Below are 16,452 nucleotides of genomic sequence, written 5' to 3' on the forward strand. Positions count from 1 at the left end.
TGCTCCACCTTTTCTTATTTTTGTTTGAAAATGAACGTCATATCTATCAGGTTATGTGCGTGCAAGTATTAGGGATGATGCGCTTAGCTACTATTTTATACATCGCTAAAGCACCCTTTATAAGTGAGGTGTTCAATGGACGAGTACATTAGATATAGAGAGTAGGGTCTCCATCTAAATCAGCAGCTTTCGGATCCGATTAATCCAAGGGTGATGTGAGCCCCAAACAGAAGACATCTTGAGGCTGACTCAAATCCACCTCCTTTTCTTATCAATCAATATTAGGCTTATTTACAACTTATTAAAAAAACAAAAATCTTGAAAAATAATAATAAAAGAAAAGGTTGGAGGTTGAGAAGATTTTGGCAATAGGGGGGGTGGCAAGTACAATGATGAAAGCATTAAATTCCGTCATGTCCAGAGGCCAAGTTGAATTGTGATTTAAATGAAATTAATTTTTTTGCTATTATAATGTTTGATTTTTTCAAGAACACTATAGTTATGGATATATATATATATATATGCAATTTACAATGAATTATTGAAACGAGATAAAATTGGAAAACCATTAGGTTGTATGCTGCATGTGCGTGTGACAAGTTAGCAAGAGACAGTGGGTGCTGATTCTCAACGTAGAGCTGCGTGCACCAAGTGGGAGTTGGGGTAACTAACTACAAAGCAAGTAAATACAAGAGAAAGAGAGAACTGTGGGGACTCGGGGGCATAATGGCACTCAGACAGTGACGCTTCTAGGCAGCCAACTTTGATTCAAAACGACTACAATTCTGATTGACAGAATGTAGACCAAGTCCTCTTGCACAATTTAGTTTACTTCTTCTTGCTCTTGTTCGAACCATTATATAAGAGAATGTTCGGAAAATATGACTACACAATAAACCACCAAGACTCTCCAGAAACAAGATTTCAGACAGTACCCTAGGAAAGCAGCTTCTCTCTTTTCTATTAAGTTTCAGGCCAGTAAGAATAGTTAGAACTCGAATAGGAGAGAGATTTTCTTGTTTCATAGCTAAGCAAGTATGAAGTTTGGTAAGGAATTAACTTCTCAAATGGTGCAAGAATGGCAGGGAGCATACATGGACTACAGCCATCTCAAGAAGCTGCTGAAAGAGATCATGAGATTTCGACTGCAGAATGCACCTCAGTTTTCGAGCCGAAAGGGCTTCCTGACAAGGAGGCTAACCATGTACAGGGCGTTTAGTGGGCTAACAGGCCGAGACAACCATGTTAGGAGCTCATCAAAAGAGAATGAGGATGAAGTGATATTAGTGGGTCCAGTACAGCAAGAGGGCTCTGAAAATTATTATCAGACTACGTTTCTGAGGTCGTCCGAGGAAGGAGGAGGGGATGAGGTTGTGTTCTTTGAGAAACTTGATCATGAGCTCAACAAAGTGCTGAGGTTTTATAAGGCTAAGGTTGAAGAAGTGAAAGTTGAGGCCGAGGAACTGAGCAAACAGATGGATGCACTAATTGCGTTGAGGATAAAAGTGCATAAGCCTTATGTGGAACAGAAATTTGCTCCAGCAGTTAAGGTCGGGAGTTCAGCTCCTGCAACAGACATTGCATCGGCAAGTGGAGAAAGCCGTGGTACGTTTTTGGCGTTGAGATTTTCATATATTGTAAGCCAAGATAGCTGATGAACTAAGACAAATGTCTTTGCAACTTCGGGTGTGCTGTTGTTAATTCTGTTTTCTGCTTACACAGAAATGGATGTAATTGAAGAAGTTGAAACGGGCAGCGATGGATCTTCTGGAGATGAACAGATCAGAGCTTCGAAGGACAAGAAGGATATTAAAGGTTTTAGGCCTGCTCCTGTTGAAGTTTTGGATCATGTAAAGATCAATGTTGCTCCTGACACTCCCATCTCGACTTTAAGAAATGTTATCATTTCTTCAAAATCTGATCTATCGTTCAGCAAGGAGGAGCTAAGAAAAGCGGAAGAGAAATTGGGACGGGCTTTCGTTGAATTTTACCAAAAACTTCGACTTCTTAAAAGCTACTGGTAACAACTCTTACCCCATTGCAGAAGCATACATCTACATGTGATTTTAGTATGACTAACATAGATCTGCACTGCATAAATTTGCCAGTTTCTTGAATATGCTTGCTTTCTCCAAGATTATGAAGAAATACGACAAGGTATTGCAGTCTCCCCTTCAATCAAGAAGTAGTTTTGCTATCATCTTCTTTCTCCCTCTGGTCTCTCAAATTCTTGACTTATTGTGCAGATCACTTCAAGAAATGCTTCTAAATCTTACTTAGAGATGATTGACACATCTTATCTTGGCAGCTGCGACGAGGTTTCAACTGTAAAACAAGCTATTCAATGTTTGGGTTTTCACATAGAACCGGCCATAATTTTTTCTTTTCTGTTTTGCCAGGTTAACAAACTCATCGAAAGACTTGAGGCCACATTCATTAAACACTTCACAAACGGCAACCGTGGGAGAGGAATGAAATCTTTGAGACCAAGAGATAAAAAGGAGAGGCACCTGACAACATTTTTCCTTGGTAAGCTTGTTCAGAACGAATTAGTTCCTGTTTCATTTCCATATACTCGGTATTGATCTTTAGCTCTCCTTGAATAATTTCTGAGAAAAGAATATAAGCATTTTCTCTGTTCTGATATTAGTATAGTAAGTCATTAGCTCAGTGAATTCCTTCCTTTCACCTGCAGGACTATTCACTGGTTGCTCAACAGCACTGGTCGCGGGTATCATTGTCTCAATACATGCACGGAATCTTCTTAATCATGAGGGACGACAGCAGTATATGGACAATATATTTCCACTCTATAGGTATCCTTTTTGCGTCAATAACTCTCAACTGATCCAAAAAAATTTTGCTTTCATTCTGCTGAAGTATGTGATCATGACTTGATAACAATCCTTTCTGCAGCTTGTTCGCATACATTTTCCTACACATGCTCATGTATGGGGCAAACACATACTTCTGGAGGCGATTCCAGGTGAACTACCCGTTTATTTTTGGATTTAAACCAGGAACAGAAATGGGCTTCAGAGAAATCTTCCTTCTTGCATCCGGGCTCTCGGTACTTGCATTGGCTGCCGTACTCTCTAACTTGGACATGGAAATGGACCCTGAAACAAAAAGTTTTCAGACCTTAACTGAACTTGTTCCACTAGGACTAGTTACCGTAAGTCTAAATTCGTTCTCCTCTTATATTTTGCAGTATCTTTTACCATATCTGATGAATGCTAACTCTCGAATGTTTGATTTCAAGGTTTTGCTTCTTATAAGCATCTGTCCTTTCAACATCCTATATCGTTCAAGTCGTTTCTTTCTTGTTCGTTGCGCATGGCGCTGTATTTGTGCCCCTCTTTACAAGGTAAGCAAATCTTACAACAGCAGAAACACATAAAAGACGAATCTAAAAGGGAACTATTACCTAATCAGAATCTGTCTTTGGCTGCCTTTGTAGGTTACGTTCTCCGATTTCTTCTTGGCAGATCAGCTAACAAGCCAGGTGTGAAGCTGTCCTATTTATAATTGAATATAATTACAATGAATCAAGTGAAAAAAAATGCACTAACATTCTTGTTTGCATGTGTTTCAGGTTCAGGCTTTCAGAAGTTTGCTGTTTTACATCTGCTACTATGGATGGGGTGACTTCAGAAGGAGATCAAACAAGTGCCTTCAAAGCAATACTTACGAAATTCTCTATATAGTTGTTGTGATCATTCCATTCTGGTCGCGCGTCCTTCAGGTAACCTTAATTAATCTTGTGTGAAATCTTCTCTCTGTCCCGATGGGAACCTAACCTTTGTTGCTCGAACAAATCCAGTGCCTTCGCCGCCTGTTAGAGGAGAAAAAGCCCATGCAAGGGCTTAACGGCCTAAAATATTTCTCAACAGTAGTGGCACTTGTCCTTAGGACAATATATGATCTCAGGAGACAAACGTTTTGGAGAATCATGGCAGCAACAAGCTCAGGAGTTACCACAGTATACAACACGTACTGGGATATAGTTATAGATTGGGGTCTTCTGCAAAAGAATGCCAAAAACCGTTGGCTGAGGGATAAGCTTCTGATATCAAACAAAGCTGTGTACTTTGTGGCTATAGTGAGTATTGACTCTTAATGTTTTTTTTTTCCATCAAATATGCAGATTCTTGTGGCTCTACGAGCATTAACAATGAAAACTCGACTTCTAATTGCAGGTATTGAACGTACTTCTCAGACTAGTTTGGATGCAGTTGATTCTTGGTTTTGAAGCACCATTTCTCCACAGGAAAGCAATGGTTGCCCTTGTTGCCTGTTTGGAGATACTTCGCCGTGGAATTTGGAACTTCTTCAGGTAAGATCCTTGTTCTCAACGGGACTGCAAATCGTAGGAAAATTAATGTCAGAACCTGAGTGAATTATCTATCAAGTTGTTTCTGGAACCAGGCTTGAATTTTTCTCGTAACAACATTTACATTGAACTTGTGCAGGTTGGAAAATGAGCACTTCAACAACGTTGAAAGTTATCGAGCGTTCAAGACAGTACCGCTGCCATTTTACTATGAAGATGAAAAGATCATGTGAGCACACACAAAGGTGCACATTTTACAATACAGATATCAACACAAGAGACCCTAGATTATCTGGCTTCTTCTTCTTTTCTTTGTCTTTCTTTTTTTTTTTTTTTTTTTTTTTTTGCATTTTTTCAAATTTCCTGTTGGTAAGAATGATCAATGTACAACTCTCCAAAAAAAGAAAAAAAAAAAGAGTTATCAATGTACAGGTAAATGCTACTTGACGTGAATTGAAAAAGAGCATTTCCGAAAATGAGACTGATTCAAGAACTGCAACCACTTTCCCCAGTTCTTTTTGGCATCAGACATTAGTATACTAAGGAACCAAGCAAGCACAACAAGAAAGAAAGTAAAAGACAATATAAAGTTAACAGGCGAGACGATAGCAAATACCACAGTTTACCATCCACAAAATTACCAAATCAGAAACTCTCATTCATCAAAGTTATTGTGTATATCCATGTGGGTTATATTAGATCAATTATACATCGAAGGAAAAAGAAAATTTATGATTTGTGTTACATCTGTTGGTAGCTTATTACACACCATATCGTACAACATTCTTATTTTTAGCTGCCACATAAGCAAACAGTAGATATGCGAGAGGAAGGACCAATAGCTAAACAAAAGTGTAGTTAGTTCACTTGGGGGAATGAACATCTTCATTTGCATCATCTCCTTTATGCAAGGTTGTGAAAGAGTCAGAAGGTGAGTTTTCTGCTGTTACTGCACCTGTACTTTCAGTATCTTGGTTTCCGAAGATATAAGACAACGACATAGGATTATAGGTAGAGCTTGCCTTCTTAAGGCCCTGTATAGCTCTAATTGCAGCAAGGGTGCTCCTGTATATATCTATAGTTTCGTCCCCAAGTGACAATGTTGTCTTGGGGGGAGCATTTGATATGTCAGCATGAGTTGTTCCTGCCTGGTTCTGTTCAACAGAGGTAGACTCGACAACCTCTGCTTCCGATGGAAACAGGTCCTCAAGATTTGCCTCACACTCACGAACCAATCTCGTGAGAGGTTCAGTTGTAAAGAAGGGCTGGTGAACAGCAAGCTGAGTAAAAGGTAGACTCAACAATTCCCCTGTTCTTTTGTCATATTTCTTCAAAATCTTAATAAGACCTAATTAAAACGCAGAAAAAAATTACGGTAAACATTTCCCAGAATAAGTACGTATATAAGAAACCAAACAGAACTTAGGTGAGGTATAAAGGCAGCCTTCAACAACTAAATTCATTAAGTACGGATAGAAACAAGTGACAAGCTTCTTTACCTGCAAAGTTTAGGGAGCTGTAGTGTTTGAGAAGGATCATCTCCCCATGAATTGCAACAAAGTCCTTGCGTATTTCCATCATCTCTTCACTAAATTCGGTCTCTGAGGTAAACATCACATCATTATTTCCCCTCAGCTTTACACGCTCAATTCTTTCCTTTAGTGCCTGAGACAACGATAGCCGACACTCAAAGGCCAATTGGTAAACTTTGCTAGTCTCAAAGGATGATGCTTTCATGTAAATAACTTTAAGAAGAAAAATGCTACAGTGACATTCTTCTGTGCCTGATCTACACCTCCATACAAAAGGGAACAAAGGGAACAGAGCTCAAAACAATGCCAATTTTTCAGAGAAGCATCTAAATGCACTGGTGCTCCCTTAACATGACGCAGGTTTTTCAACTTGGGGCTATTACTAGTCCATTTCACCATGCGGCTGCTGCAAGTTTATGCTGAAGATTTCTGGTTGCCATGAAAATTTTATTAAGTCTATTAGTTGCGATATGTTCCGTATACATATAGCTCAGGTAAGACATTAACTCCTTGAAGGACAAGTCTAAATTAGACTCCACACTCTGATCATTTCATGACATTGAATCTTAAGCTGACATCTTACACACCTCCACTAGTATATTATCATTTATACTTCTAAATAAGTTTTTTCTCTTGGTGAGAGGGGAAGGGGGTGCGGAGAAGTATTGCCTTTGCAATGACTCCAGACAGTAATTATACCTAGTTCTTTTAAAAGTCCTCCATATGAAGTGCAAATATTAACTTCCAGAATTGTGGTCCAACCGGACATATGTGGTACACTAGTTCCAAAGGACTTAACACCATCTCTGGAACCAATCAGATATATACGGAAAACTAGGTTCAAAGGGCTTAGCACTGGGGAGCCCCAATGCCTCAAGAGCAAATGTTCAAAATTGACCCTTTCGGACGACTAAGGCTCTTGTGAAAAACAAAGCCCTATCAGCAATTACCTTGGGCAAATTCAAGACACTATAAATGTTCGTCAGTGTTAGCTAGTCTTATGCAAGACCATTTTCCAGTTAGAAGCATGCAGATTCCCTTAAAGCAAGTGTTTTTTGGCCATATATTCCTGAAGTGCCTCTAATTTCCAAGATAATAATCCAAACTATTATCAGTCGAACTGAATCAAAACTTCTGACAGGTTCAATCTTTAAGTTACTAATTGAATAGTTACAAATGTCGATAGTAATTTATATATTCCAAATTGGAGGGAGCTGAATATAGCCAATAGTTCATCTCTTGCACACCCTCTCTCCATCTCTACCTGAATGCAGTTCCTCTTGCTTTTGCCATTTGAGTATCATATTTCTATCTCAATAAAGTAATCAGCACGATGAAAAACAAAACAGCATAGCTCTCTCAAATAGAGGGCCTCTTTATATTGCATTTGGAAAAAGTCAGAGCTACGCGACAACCCTGGTAAGCCTTTCCAGTCAACAAAACATAACCTAGCCTTCCTACTTACATTGATATTAGTATTACTCAAAAGCAACCTTCAGCCAATATTATATAGAGACATCTGAAGCCCATCTAAAGACATGTGCCAAGTTCCAGTCAGATCAAATAAACAAATCCATGAAAATTGGAATATACCTTAGAGATTCTTTTGAACCATCCAATTTCACAAAAATTATCCTTACATATTGAGTATTATAGTTCATGTTTTTCTCACTGCTAGTCAGTCAAAGAGCTGCCACAGAGAAACTTTCTTCAGTCTCATATCATCTCAATCAATATCATCTCTAGTTATCTCCCGTCGCTTTCTCTGTGTTCCAAGTTTCAAGAGCCAAAATCAAACTTCCTCCAATTATTGTAATAAACATGTCACATCTGTAAATTGTCGATTTTACTTTTGAGTGAGGATTCATTTTGCAGGTGCAATCACTTGGTTCAGAAAAGTTCGACGGTTTCTACGTCGGTAAGAAGAGAGTGATAGTTCCATCTTGCGGAAGCAGTAATTCCAGAATCTCCCCTTCCTTGACCCCCTGATCCATCCCCAAAACAAATACATACATACAGAGATATATGCATATATATGCGTGTTTAGGTACACGTCTGCCTCTATCTCTCTCGATCTCTCTATATATATTAACATGTGTATATATATGTAAACCTCCATCATTTATGTGTGAAATAGACATTTGAATCCTGTTGATAAATAAGAAATAAAAGAAAGATAGGAGTTCTTTTTATCCATAGATTCCGTACTATGCAAAGTTTCCTACTTTGACTTACATCCAGCAAAAAATTCACATACCAAAAGGAATTAAAAACTAGGTAAATCATCAGGTCGCTCAATTTTCAACTGAATGAAGAGATCAAATCCTTCATAAATCAACCTGTAAATAAGATACCTTCCACCATAATTTCTAACCACCCTCAGTGCTTACGAGGCCTATGCATCAAATCCCATACCCCAGACAATTACCACAATCAAGAAAACTCACGGAAACAGATAGACGAGAAGTAAAAGACTGAAAAAAACCTGGAAGCGGATGACAAATTCTTCCTCCTTGTCGACGTAGAAATCGTTGAACTTTTCAAGCTCCTCGTTGAGAATCCCCACAAACCACTCATGAAGCTCAGGCAAGGAGCCCTCCGGCGGCAGGTTATGAGCAGCGGGCGCGGGAATATTCTTGAGGAGCTTCTTCAAGGGCTTGTAGGACAAATACTTGTCCCTCCATTCCGGTAGGGTTTCTTCCAAATGTATCCTGAATTCTTTCCCGAATTTCATACTACGCGTTGAAATGATGTTTGATCAGTCAGAATTGAAGGAGAAAACAACCAGAATAGAATTATAGAATAGAATAGAAAGGCAAAAAAATTCCTCAAGAAAGGCAAATGGGGTTTGAGAGTAGAATTTTGCTTTGGAATCTAAGTTGTGACAGAAATGAAAGAGGGTCATGGCCAATTCATCAGTTGCAGGATGTATGTATATATTTGTTTGTATGTATGTGTGTGTGTGTGTGTGTGTGATGTTGTCACTTGTTTGGGGTTTGGGGGAATAATTGGGGATATTCTCTCCGTCGTGTTGTCTGTTTATCACTGGCCAATGGGAATGGGAGGAAATGACAAAGAATGAAAGATATAATTACAAAGAATATCCTTTCCATGCTGCAATTTTTAGGATAACTTGGAATATAAATGATAATGAAACCGACTTCTATTATTAAATATTAATAAAGGATAATTATACCGCTACCCCATTTATGTAATTATACATAAATTTTTTATAATTTAATGAATCGCATTTAATATTATTGACGATTGTACTTTCATTTGTTGGTTAAAATTCATATTTATTTCTAATTGACATATTACAGACCTACAAGCCAATTAAATCTTTTCTTACTAAAATCTTCTTATAACAATAAAAATATGACTCCCAACATGTATTAACATATGTGAAAATGTATAAAACAATATGATAAAAAAAATTATTTCACTTGCAATCAATCATTTTTTTTCTTGTTAATATCGATAAATTTGTAAAATCTTAACTAATGAAAGAATTATTTTTTATTTTTATTAAATAAAAATAAGCATTAAAAATATTAAATATAATATTTAAAATCACATAAAAATATAGGTGGACCTATACAAAATTTGAAGAAAGAGTGGTGTGACTATCCCTATTAATAACTGTCTTTTTGTCTTCATTTTTTTGTTTTCAAGTGTCTTTGGATGACGCACTATAATTACTATTATGGGTTTGATTCCAGGAATGTGGATTTAGTCTTTTTTTTTGCAATGTTTTATAATTTAATTAATATTTGTTTTTAATTCACAATAATTGGTATGGTCGGCCCATGTTTCATTTTGGTGTATTTAATTTCAGTTGATTCTCTTGTGATGCTCAAGTCAAGTCAACTAAAAGACTTGGTGCTAACCTTTTCTGACATGCAATTTAACAGTAGTGTAAATTGTGCTTTTTCTTTTATCTTTTATAGTAAAATGCGATATAGTTCTGTAAATTTGGTCAGGCAAACTGAATGAGCGTAGGCTTGTTGAATGTGGACATTTTAGTTATTGTTGGTGTCGGTGTTCTCACCGTCTGCCAACATTTGCCGACCTAAAACAATTTAAACATTCAAGCATAAGCACAGAAAGTCGTTCTGGGATACAAAGGCAACAGATGAAAATATATCAAGGTATTATTGATGTGAGAGACAAAAGGGGGCACCATCCATTAAAAACACAAGAAAACAACACATTGATCTTAGACTATCCAATTTGTGCTCCTCCCCTCAAATACACGTTAATTTTTATCATTAAAACGGCAATAAAAGACCCATAACGACAACAAACAAAAAGACAAAAACAAAGTAACCAGCAGGTGAGGCGGCCTATATCGTCTCCAGAGCCTGAAGAATGTCAGCTTTCAAGTCTTCAAAGTCCTCAACTCCAAAGCTGAAACGAACCAAGTTGTCCATGATTCCATACTTGGCCCGCTCCGACTGGGAAAGATCCCTGTTTCAGAGCCATAGCAAGTAAACACCACCCACCATGAAAATCTCATAGAACACTATATCAACACATGGTCACACGCAAACTCATGGAAAGTTTTTATCATGTGACTGTTCATGGATTCAACTACTGGTGAGCTGTTCGAGATAGTTAAAAGTTCTTAAGCGACAAGGAATTCTCAAGATGGTTTTACACTGGTTGGCTTCTCAGTAAAACTTTCGTCTTCTTATTCATAGTAGGAAATCTTACGAGTGGACTAAAGACTAATTTACTCTCTCAGTTTCATTAGTTTTAACTAATACATGCAAGATGAATGTTATAATTCCATCAAAAGGATGGAACATGATATTTATATATATCATATTTATCGACTCCATTGAATTTTTCTCAAGCTCATTATCTTTGATCATTCATGTTTTTCTTCTTTACATAATCCCACGGTGCTTGCTACTGACAAGATTCTAGAACAAAAAAAGATGATTATGCAAATCGGCCGGTGATATAATTCCTACTCATGGAACAGGCTAGGTTAGTGCAATAGGCAAAAGACGCACCAGTAAGACATTATAGCCGGTTGATCAACAATGCTCTCACAGCCTCCAAAGGAAGGGGCTATGTATGGAATTCTCAGAGCATCAACAAATTTTGCGGTGGTCAGCAGGTCTCCATCAACCTAATCACATTCCAGTGTAATGAACTTTCATAAGAATTGACTCAAGTAGAAATATTCAACAGAAAAGCTGCTATATAACTTTATGATAACTGACCTCAAAACTAACCACACCACCAAAACCATTCATTTGCCTCTTAGCAAGCTCATGTTCTGGATGACTTGCCAGGCCTGGGTAATAGACACGCCTAACCTGCAAGTCATGGTTGTGTTATGGTACAAAATGAAGTAGCAGAAAAGCGGGAAAAGAAAAAAGAGGACATAGTTTTGCTAAGTTGCTCGACTAAACACACGAGAATTGGCGACCAAGGACAAAACCTTTAGTTGCATATGCACTGTGCTGCTAGTCAACCAATCTCCACAGTCCACATACAAGGGATCGATTAGTTCATGCACATGTTACAGTAGATAAAGCATAAAAATTGTTTCTTTGACATATATAAAAGAAATGAAAACAAATGGTTACAAACATAAAAAACTACTTAAATTATCATAATTTCAAAGAAGAGAAGGTGACCATATAAGGAGAATCATAGCGTACAAGCAGCGCCAGAGAGATGCAGCTGTTGCCACAAAATATAAGAACTATATAGAAACACATCACCAGCAATGAGAATAATGCAAGTTTTTGGTTTTTATAAAGGGTGTTCAGGAAAGTGCCTAGGTAAATATGAACACCAGGAAATACTCACTAAGTCAAAGTCTGGAACAAGAAAATGAAAAGAAAGTCGTGAAATAATCCATAGTGCAGAAATTTTATATAAGCTTCTGCAAGTCTGGTATAATTCTCTTATTCCATCAGTACCTTGGGATGTGCCTCTAAAATCTCGGCCATCCTCTGTGCTGTTGTGTTTTGTTGCTGTACACGAAGATGCAGCGTCTTCATGCCCCTGATGATCAGATATGCAGCATTCTGATGAAAAAGGGCAAAGTTAAGATTAAGTTGAAAATTTTCAAAAATCATTGACAGTACAATAACTGTGCTTAGTGCGCAAACCATTGAACATAGGGTGCTCTGAGGTTAGTCACTGCCACAAGATAACATAATCAAGCAAAGAGCTTCAATCAGATAACTCACAGGATTAAGAGCACCGCCGAGAATATGGTGCAAGTTACGAACAACTGAAATCAACTTCTCAGGGCCACTGATCGATCCTGCAAGAACCTGTGGAGACATTGGATAAGTACTAAGATAGCTATGCTAACGAACTTAATGTTATTGACACATTTGAAGTTTATTATATACATATATAATATTATACAGACATCGATATTTAGATATATATGTATCAAATCCAACATACATCATTGTGGCCCCCAATGAATTTTGTTGCAGAGTGCAGAACGATATCTGCACCAAGTGCCAGGGCCTTCTGGTTAAGAGGAGTTGCAAACGTCCCATCTATGCACACTAAGGCTCCTTTGTCATGACAAAGCTTTGATACATGCTCAATGTCAACACATCTCAGAAAGGGATTGGTAGGGGACTCCGTAAAGAAAAGTGTCACCTACATGCAAAGATGCTTTGTTCAATAATCATTTTAACAAGAAAGCATATAAAGCAAACTACAATATAGAGAGACTATTTTCATCAATACCGACATTGTTATTCTCTAAGGCAGACTCCAGACCTCCAATATCTGCAGGATCAATGACTGTTGCCTGCATTTAGTAATAATGTAAAAGAAAATCAGGTCTTAGGTCCCAACTTGGGCCGAAATGTTCAAAGTATTGTTGACTTTGAAACACATCGCAAACTCATCCACTTTACCGAGTTCTCTTAATTATGTATTTGTTTCAAGGAAAGATGTAAGAATAAAAACCACTAATGACAACTTTTTCATTATTCCCAAAATGCAGAGAAAACTTTTCTCAAAGTAGATAATTTGGATGCTCAAAGAGAAAAGATATCAGAATCAAATGATTGGGTCATAGAGCTCATACAGTGATCCCCATTTTAGGAAGAACAGTCTCAATGAATATCCGAGTCTTCCTATAGCAGTCAGTGGTAGTCACTAAATGCCCCCCAGCAGGGACCAATGCCATCAACATGACAGTGCTAGCACACATTCCAGATGCCATCAAAATAGTTGATTCAGCCCCTTCCAGTGCACTGGTGCAATATTCAAGACAGGATGTGTTCTCATTACATATTCATACATTCTTATCAAAACAAACGTACACATAATATGGGGGAAATGATCGTATCAAACTCACCTTATCTTCTGTTCTGCAACAATAGTAGTGTAATTCCCATAGCGCCCATATTCAAAACTTGCACGTCTTTTTTCCTGCAAACAAAATAAAGCATCCCGATTTATGATATCCATCTGAGTTATGATAAAGAGAGATACTGCATGTTTCGTACACTTTGGGTAAACAATAGGACTTGTTCAGCAAATCATGCTATGGTTTGAAGTTTGGATTACGGCTAAACAACATCCACTGTATATATATTTGGTCAGCCAATCAGGATTTTACTTACTCAGACCAAAGTTATGGCAAATAAACCAGTTGCAGAATCATAATCGATGATGAACACATCTCTATCAACAAGGTGATGCACTAGGGATTACGACCATCCTCATACCTCCAGATGCAGTAATCACAAAGCAACAAACGGAAGTACCTTAAAATCAATGAGATCAGCAGTTTTCTTGAAGAAATAAGCCGATGTATTGACAACAGGGGTAGTTATTGCGTCAGTAACAATGCCGCGACCCAATCTTTCACCTGGTCAAGTTAATGAAACTCCATAAATATCAAATAAGAAAAACGTCACATTTTTTAAACTGGCATTCAACATTTTGCAATCAGTTAGACAAAAACGACCAACATCAGGAAGGAAAAATTACAAATGATATGATTCTCAAGAGTTTGAACTTGATAGTACATGAAGTAACGGCCAGAAACCGTTCGTACGAACGTTTCGACAAGCAGTCTTTCTATGTGGTACAAAGCTAAGCTATTTAAAGAGTTCCACAGAATCCAAAAAAAGAAAAAACCCAGAGGCATATCTGATATTAGCATAGACAACTTAATCATTAAACATATATCCCTTTCATATGATCATTGCAGAAGTAGATATCTCCCCTCAGCCTCTCAAAAAACTCTCTGCGATTAAACAATCGTGAAATATAAAATAACTTATTCTCTCTAAAAAGAAACACTACAAATGATACAACGAATAGACAAGCCACTCGATCCACAAACTCAGAAATTCATACAGAAAGGAACATGCAAAAACAAACAACATACCAGCATGAATCGCAACGCTGCCATCGGAACTCAAAAAAGAAGCGTATTCTAAAGAAGGCGAACCCTCAAGCTTTACATTTTCGGCATTACAAGACGCATCCTCAGCCACCTCCACCAAGCCAGTCTCAACCTCAACCGGCGCGACGGCGGCTGCGGCTGCCGCATCGACAGCACTAGCCGCCGGAGTGAATCCCGAGGCGGCTTGGTTGTTCGACCACGAAGCGGCCACCACCTGAGCCACGCCGATGTTGCTGCAATTCCTCCGCGCCTTAGTGCTCAGCTGACGAACGAAATTGGGGGGAAACTTAAAAATCAGGGAAGACAAGCCGTGCGCAGTCCGAAGAACGGGAGAGTTGGCCTTTCTGCCGCATCCGGTAGAAGGAATCTCCGGTCGGGAGAAATCGGGATCTGAACGGGCCTCGAAGGAGGGAAATGCCCTTGCGCAGCTAGACGCGGCCATTAGGGTTAGGGATTGAATAGTTAAAATATGCGAGGTAGAAAGAAGAGAGCTGAAACCCAGGTACCCTTCCTTCTCTCTCTCCACCCACCAGATCAACAATGTGAAATCACGCCCTCCACCCTACACTGCTTTTATACTCCTCCTCGGAAAGATCTGCGCGACTTCATTTCTTTTCCAATTCCCATTTTTCTTTTATTCTAATCGTATTTCATTTACAATTTATACCTACACACAATGTGTATAAAGTATGTCTTAAATCCTCACGGTTTTCTTTTTTTTTGTTCCAAAATTTTAGGGAAAGGCATTGTTAGGTGAAATTAGGGTAATTGCTGTTCCTGTTGTAAAGGCAACGGCTCTATTATGAAATGATAAAACTTATAAACATACAATTGTAAAAAGTATATTAGAAATGTTTCGATTATATCCCTCCGATTTCTAAATTAGTAGATTGTATGATATAATATTAAATGTCTTAAGAATTGTAAAGTAATAAAAATTATACATATTATATGAAAAGCGATTACTTATAAATTTTTAATTTAATTATACTTTTTCACGTGAACCATAATCATTAAAATAATTTATTGATCACAATGAGGTCATAGTTAAAGAAAAAATTACACCTACGAACCCAAATTATAAACATTTTGAATTAATAATATGGATATAAAGTTTATCCCTATTCCGAAGATAGATTGTGTTAGAAGTCCAAAAAAAAAAAATCATAAATCCAAATATTTGTAAAAAGAGAAATTTCTTTAAATTTCTCATTTATTATATAAGTATTATTCTGAAAATAAATATTTTACTAAAAATAAGATAGAATTTAGACTACAGTAATAATGATAATTTTTAATTTTATAAAAATAAATTATAGTCCATATATAGTTATTTGGGCTTTAAATCTTTACCCGGTCACATGGTCCAATTCTAAAGAAAATCCAGTCAACATTGGACTTCCAAATTTCGTGTGGTCTTGTAAATATTAACCCAATAACTTATTTTTCTTGAAGCCCAAATTTGATGGGCCTCTTTCTGAGTACTCATAGGTGATTGGTCCACCCAATCATCTGAATTTACCTTCCTCTTAATTTTTCTATTTTCAATTTATTTTTTCCACATATATGAAGAAAAGAGGTTTCTATACAAATATGTCTGCTATTATACTGACGTGAATTCAATTGGTAACAACAGTCTGCTTTCGGTTATAGAAGTAGAGGTTCGATCATTTTTAATAGTATGAGGGTTGTGTTGATAGGTATATTGCAAGTCTTGACATGAAAATTTTAAAATAAAATTATCAATTTGGAGATTAAAAAATCAATCCACTAATGATTGTATTTCAAATTAAAATCCATAATAAATTCGGACTTATCGTATGTTCAAGATTATAAATTACATAAGTGTTTGTACCAAATTTGTGGCTTATCTATTTTTATGGATTAGTCGAAGATCAAATATAAAGTTATTATTATTTTTTTTTATTTGGGTAAATTGGGCTGAAGCATGTCTAATATTGCTTACAAGAAGACTGATCCAGATTAATGTCCATGGTGTTCAAGCAACAAAAATGAGTCTAAGCTACAAATCAAAACTTGTTCATGCTTACAAATGACAGTCTCTAGCCTCTCTACCATACTGCGGGATATGCAATATTATGTATGACATTGAATCCACAATAAGAACTCAAGTCAAAAGTTCTCTATGACGATAAAACTTTACAATCGCAAAG

The 16,452-nt window shown here is 37.2% G+C and overlaps 3 protein-coding genes across 4 annotated transcripts; 1 reads left to right on the forward strand and 2 right to left on the reverse strand.

The window, feature by feature from the left end:
- The first annotated feature begins 796 nt into the window (after positions 1-796).
- Positions 797-4,624, forward strand: LOC105167646 (phosphate transporter PHO1 homolog 9). Of its 2 annotated transcripts, XM_011087438.3 has the most exons (13): positions 804-1,605; positions 1,723-2,020; positions 2,109-2,157; positions 2,247-2,318; positions 2,400-2,529; positions 2,696-2,816; positions 2,917-3,175; positions 3,263-3,367; positions 3,461-3,505; positions 3,596-3,745; positions 3,824-4,102; positions 4,200-4,336; positions 4,473-4,624. In XM_011087438.3, exons 1-13 carry the CDS (start codon positions 1,038-1,040, stop codon positions 4,564-4,566), a joined length of 2,307 nt encoding a protein of 768 aa, XP_011085740.1. In that variant the 5' UTR covers positions 804-1,037; the 3' UTR covers positions 4,567-4,624. The 2 variants fall into 2 exon arrangements, with proteins under 2 accessions (XP_088739883.1, XP_011085740.1); XM_088883757.1 differs by having other exon boundaries at positions 797-1,605; positions 2,247-2,529.
- A 6-nt stretch (positions 4,625-4,630) lies between these two features.
- On the reverse strand, positions 4,631-8,865 carry SPX4 (SPX domain-containing protein 4). Its single transcript, XM_011087437.3, has 3 exons — positions 8,351-8,865; positions 5,833-5,998; positions 4,631-5,681 (listed from the first exon to the last, which is right to left on the reverse strand). Exons 1-3 carry the CDS (start codon positions 8,597-8,599, stop codon positions 5,197-5,199), a joined length of 900 nt encoding a protein of 299 aa, XP_011085739.1. The 5' UTR covers positions 8,600-8,865; the 3' UTR covers positions 4,631-5,196.
- Positions 8,866-9,999: 1,134 nt separating this feature from the next.
- On the reverse strand, positions 10,000-14,889 carry LOC105167647 (cystathionine gamma-synthase 1, chloroplastic-like). Its single transcript, XM_011087440.3, has 11 exons — positions 14,261-14,889; positions 13,632-13,735; positions 13,220-13,293; positions 12,947-13,115; positions 12,605-12,664; positions 12,307-12,510; positions 12,081-12,167; positions 11,808-11,915; positions 11,100-11,195; positions 10,887-11,005; positions 10,000-10,335 (listed from the first exon to the last, which is right to left on the reverse strand). The coding sequence occupies exons 1-11, from the start codon at positions 14,718-14,720 to the stop codon at positions 10,212-10,214; spliced, it is 1,605 nt and encodes a 534-aa protein (XP_011085742.2). The 5' UTR covers positions 14,721-14,889; the 3' UTR covers positions 10,000-10,211.
- Between the last annotated feature and the right edge of the window lie 1,563 nt (positions 14,890-16,452).

This window comes from Sesamum indicum, linkage group LG8 (assembly GCF_026168435.1).
Source record: "Sesamum indicum cultivar Baizhima isolate 11 linkage group LG8, ASM2616843v1, whole genome shotgun sequence".
NCBI lineage: Eukaryota > Viridiplantae > Streptophyta > Magnoliopsida > Lamiales > Pedaliaceae > Sesamum > Sesamum indicum.

What these genes read in the sequence shown, in the direction of transcription:
- LOC105167646 (XM_088883757.1), top strand. Translation starts at nt 1,038, where the DNA reads ATGAAGTTTGGTAAGGAATTAACTTCTCAAATGGTGCAAGAATGGCAG. An exon ending in AATATATTTCCACTCTATAG is followed by an intron (nt 2,817 to 2,916) that starts GTATCCTTTTTG and finishes TCCTTTCTGCAG; the next exon opens with CTTGTTCGCATACATTTTCC. An exon ending in TTTGTGCCCCTCTTTACAAG is followed by an intron (nt 3,368 to 3,460) that starts GTAAGCAAATCT and finishes CTGCCTTTGTAG; the next exon opens with GTTACGTTCTCCGATTTCTT.
- SPX4 (XM_011087437.3), bottom strand. Translation starts at nt 8,599, where the DNA reads ATGAAATTCGGGAAAGAATTCAGGATACATTTGGAAGAAACCCTACCG. An exon ending in AATTTGTCATCCGCTTCCAG is followed by an intron (nt 5,999 to 8,350) that starts GTTTTTTTCAGT and finishes TCGTTGTCTCAG; the next exon opens with GCACTAAAGGAAAGAATTGA. An exon ending in CAGCTCCCTAAACTTTGCAG is followed by an intron (nt 5,682 to 5,832) that starts GTAAAGAAGCTT and finishes CGTTTTAATTAG; the next exon opens with GTCTTATTAAGATTTTGAAG.
- LOC105167647 (XM_011087440.3), bottom strand. Translation starts at nt 14,720, where the DNA reads ATGGCCGCGTCTAGCTGCGCAAGGGCATTTCCCTCCTTCGAGGCCCGT. An exon ending in TTTTAGAGGCACATCCCAAG is followed by an intron (nt 11,196 to 11,807) that starts GTACTGATGGAA and finishes CATGACTTGCAG; the next exon opens with GTTAGGCGTGTCTATTACCC. An exon ending in CCGGCTATAATGTCTTACTG is followed by an intron (nt 10,336 to 10,886) that starts GTGCGTCTTTTG and finishes GCTCTGAAACAG; the next exon opens with GGATCTTTCCCAGTCGGAGC.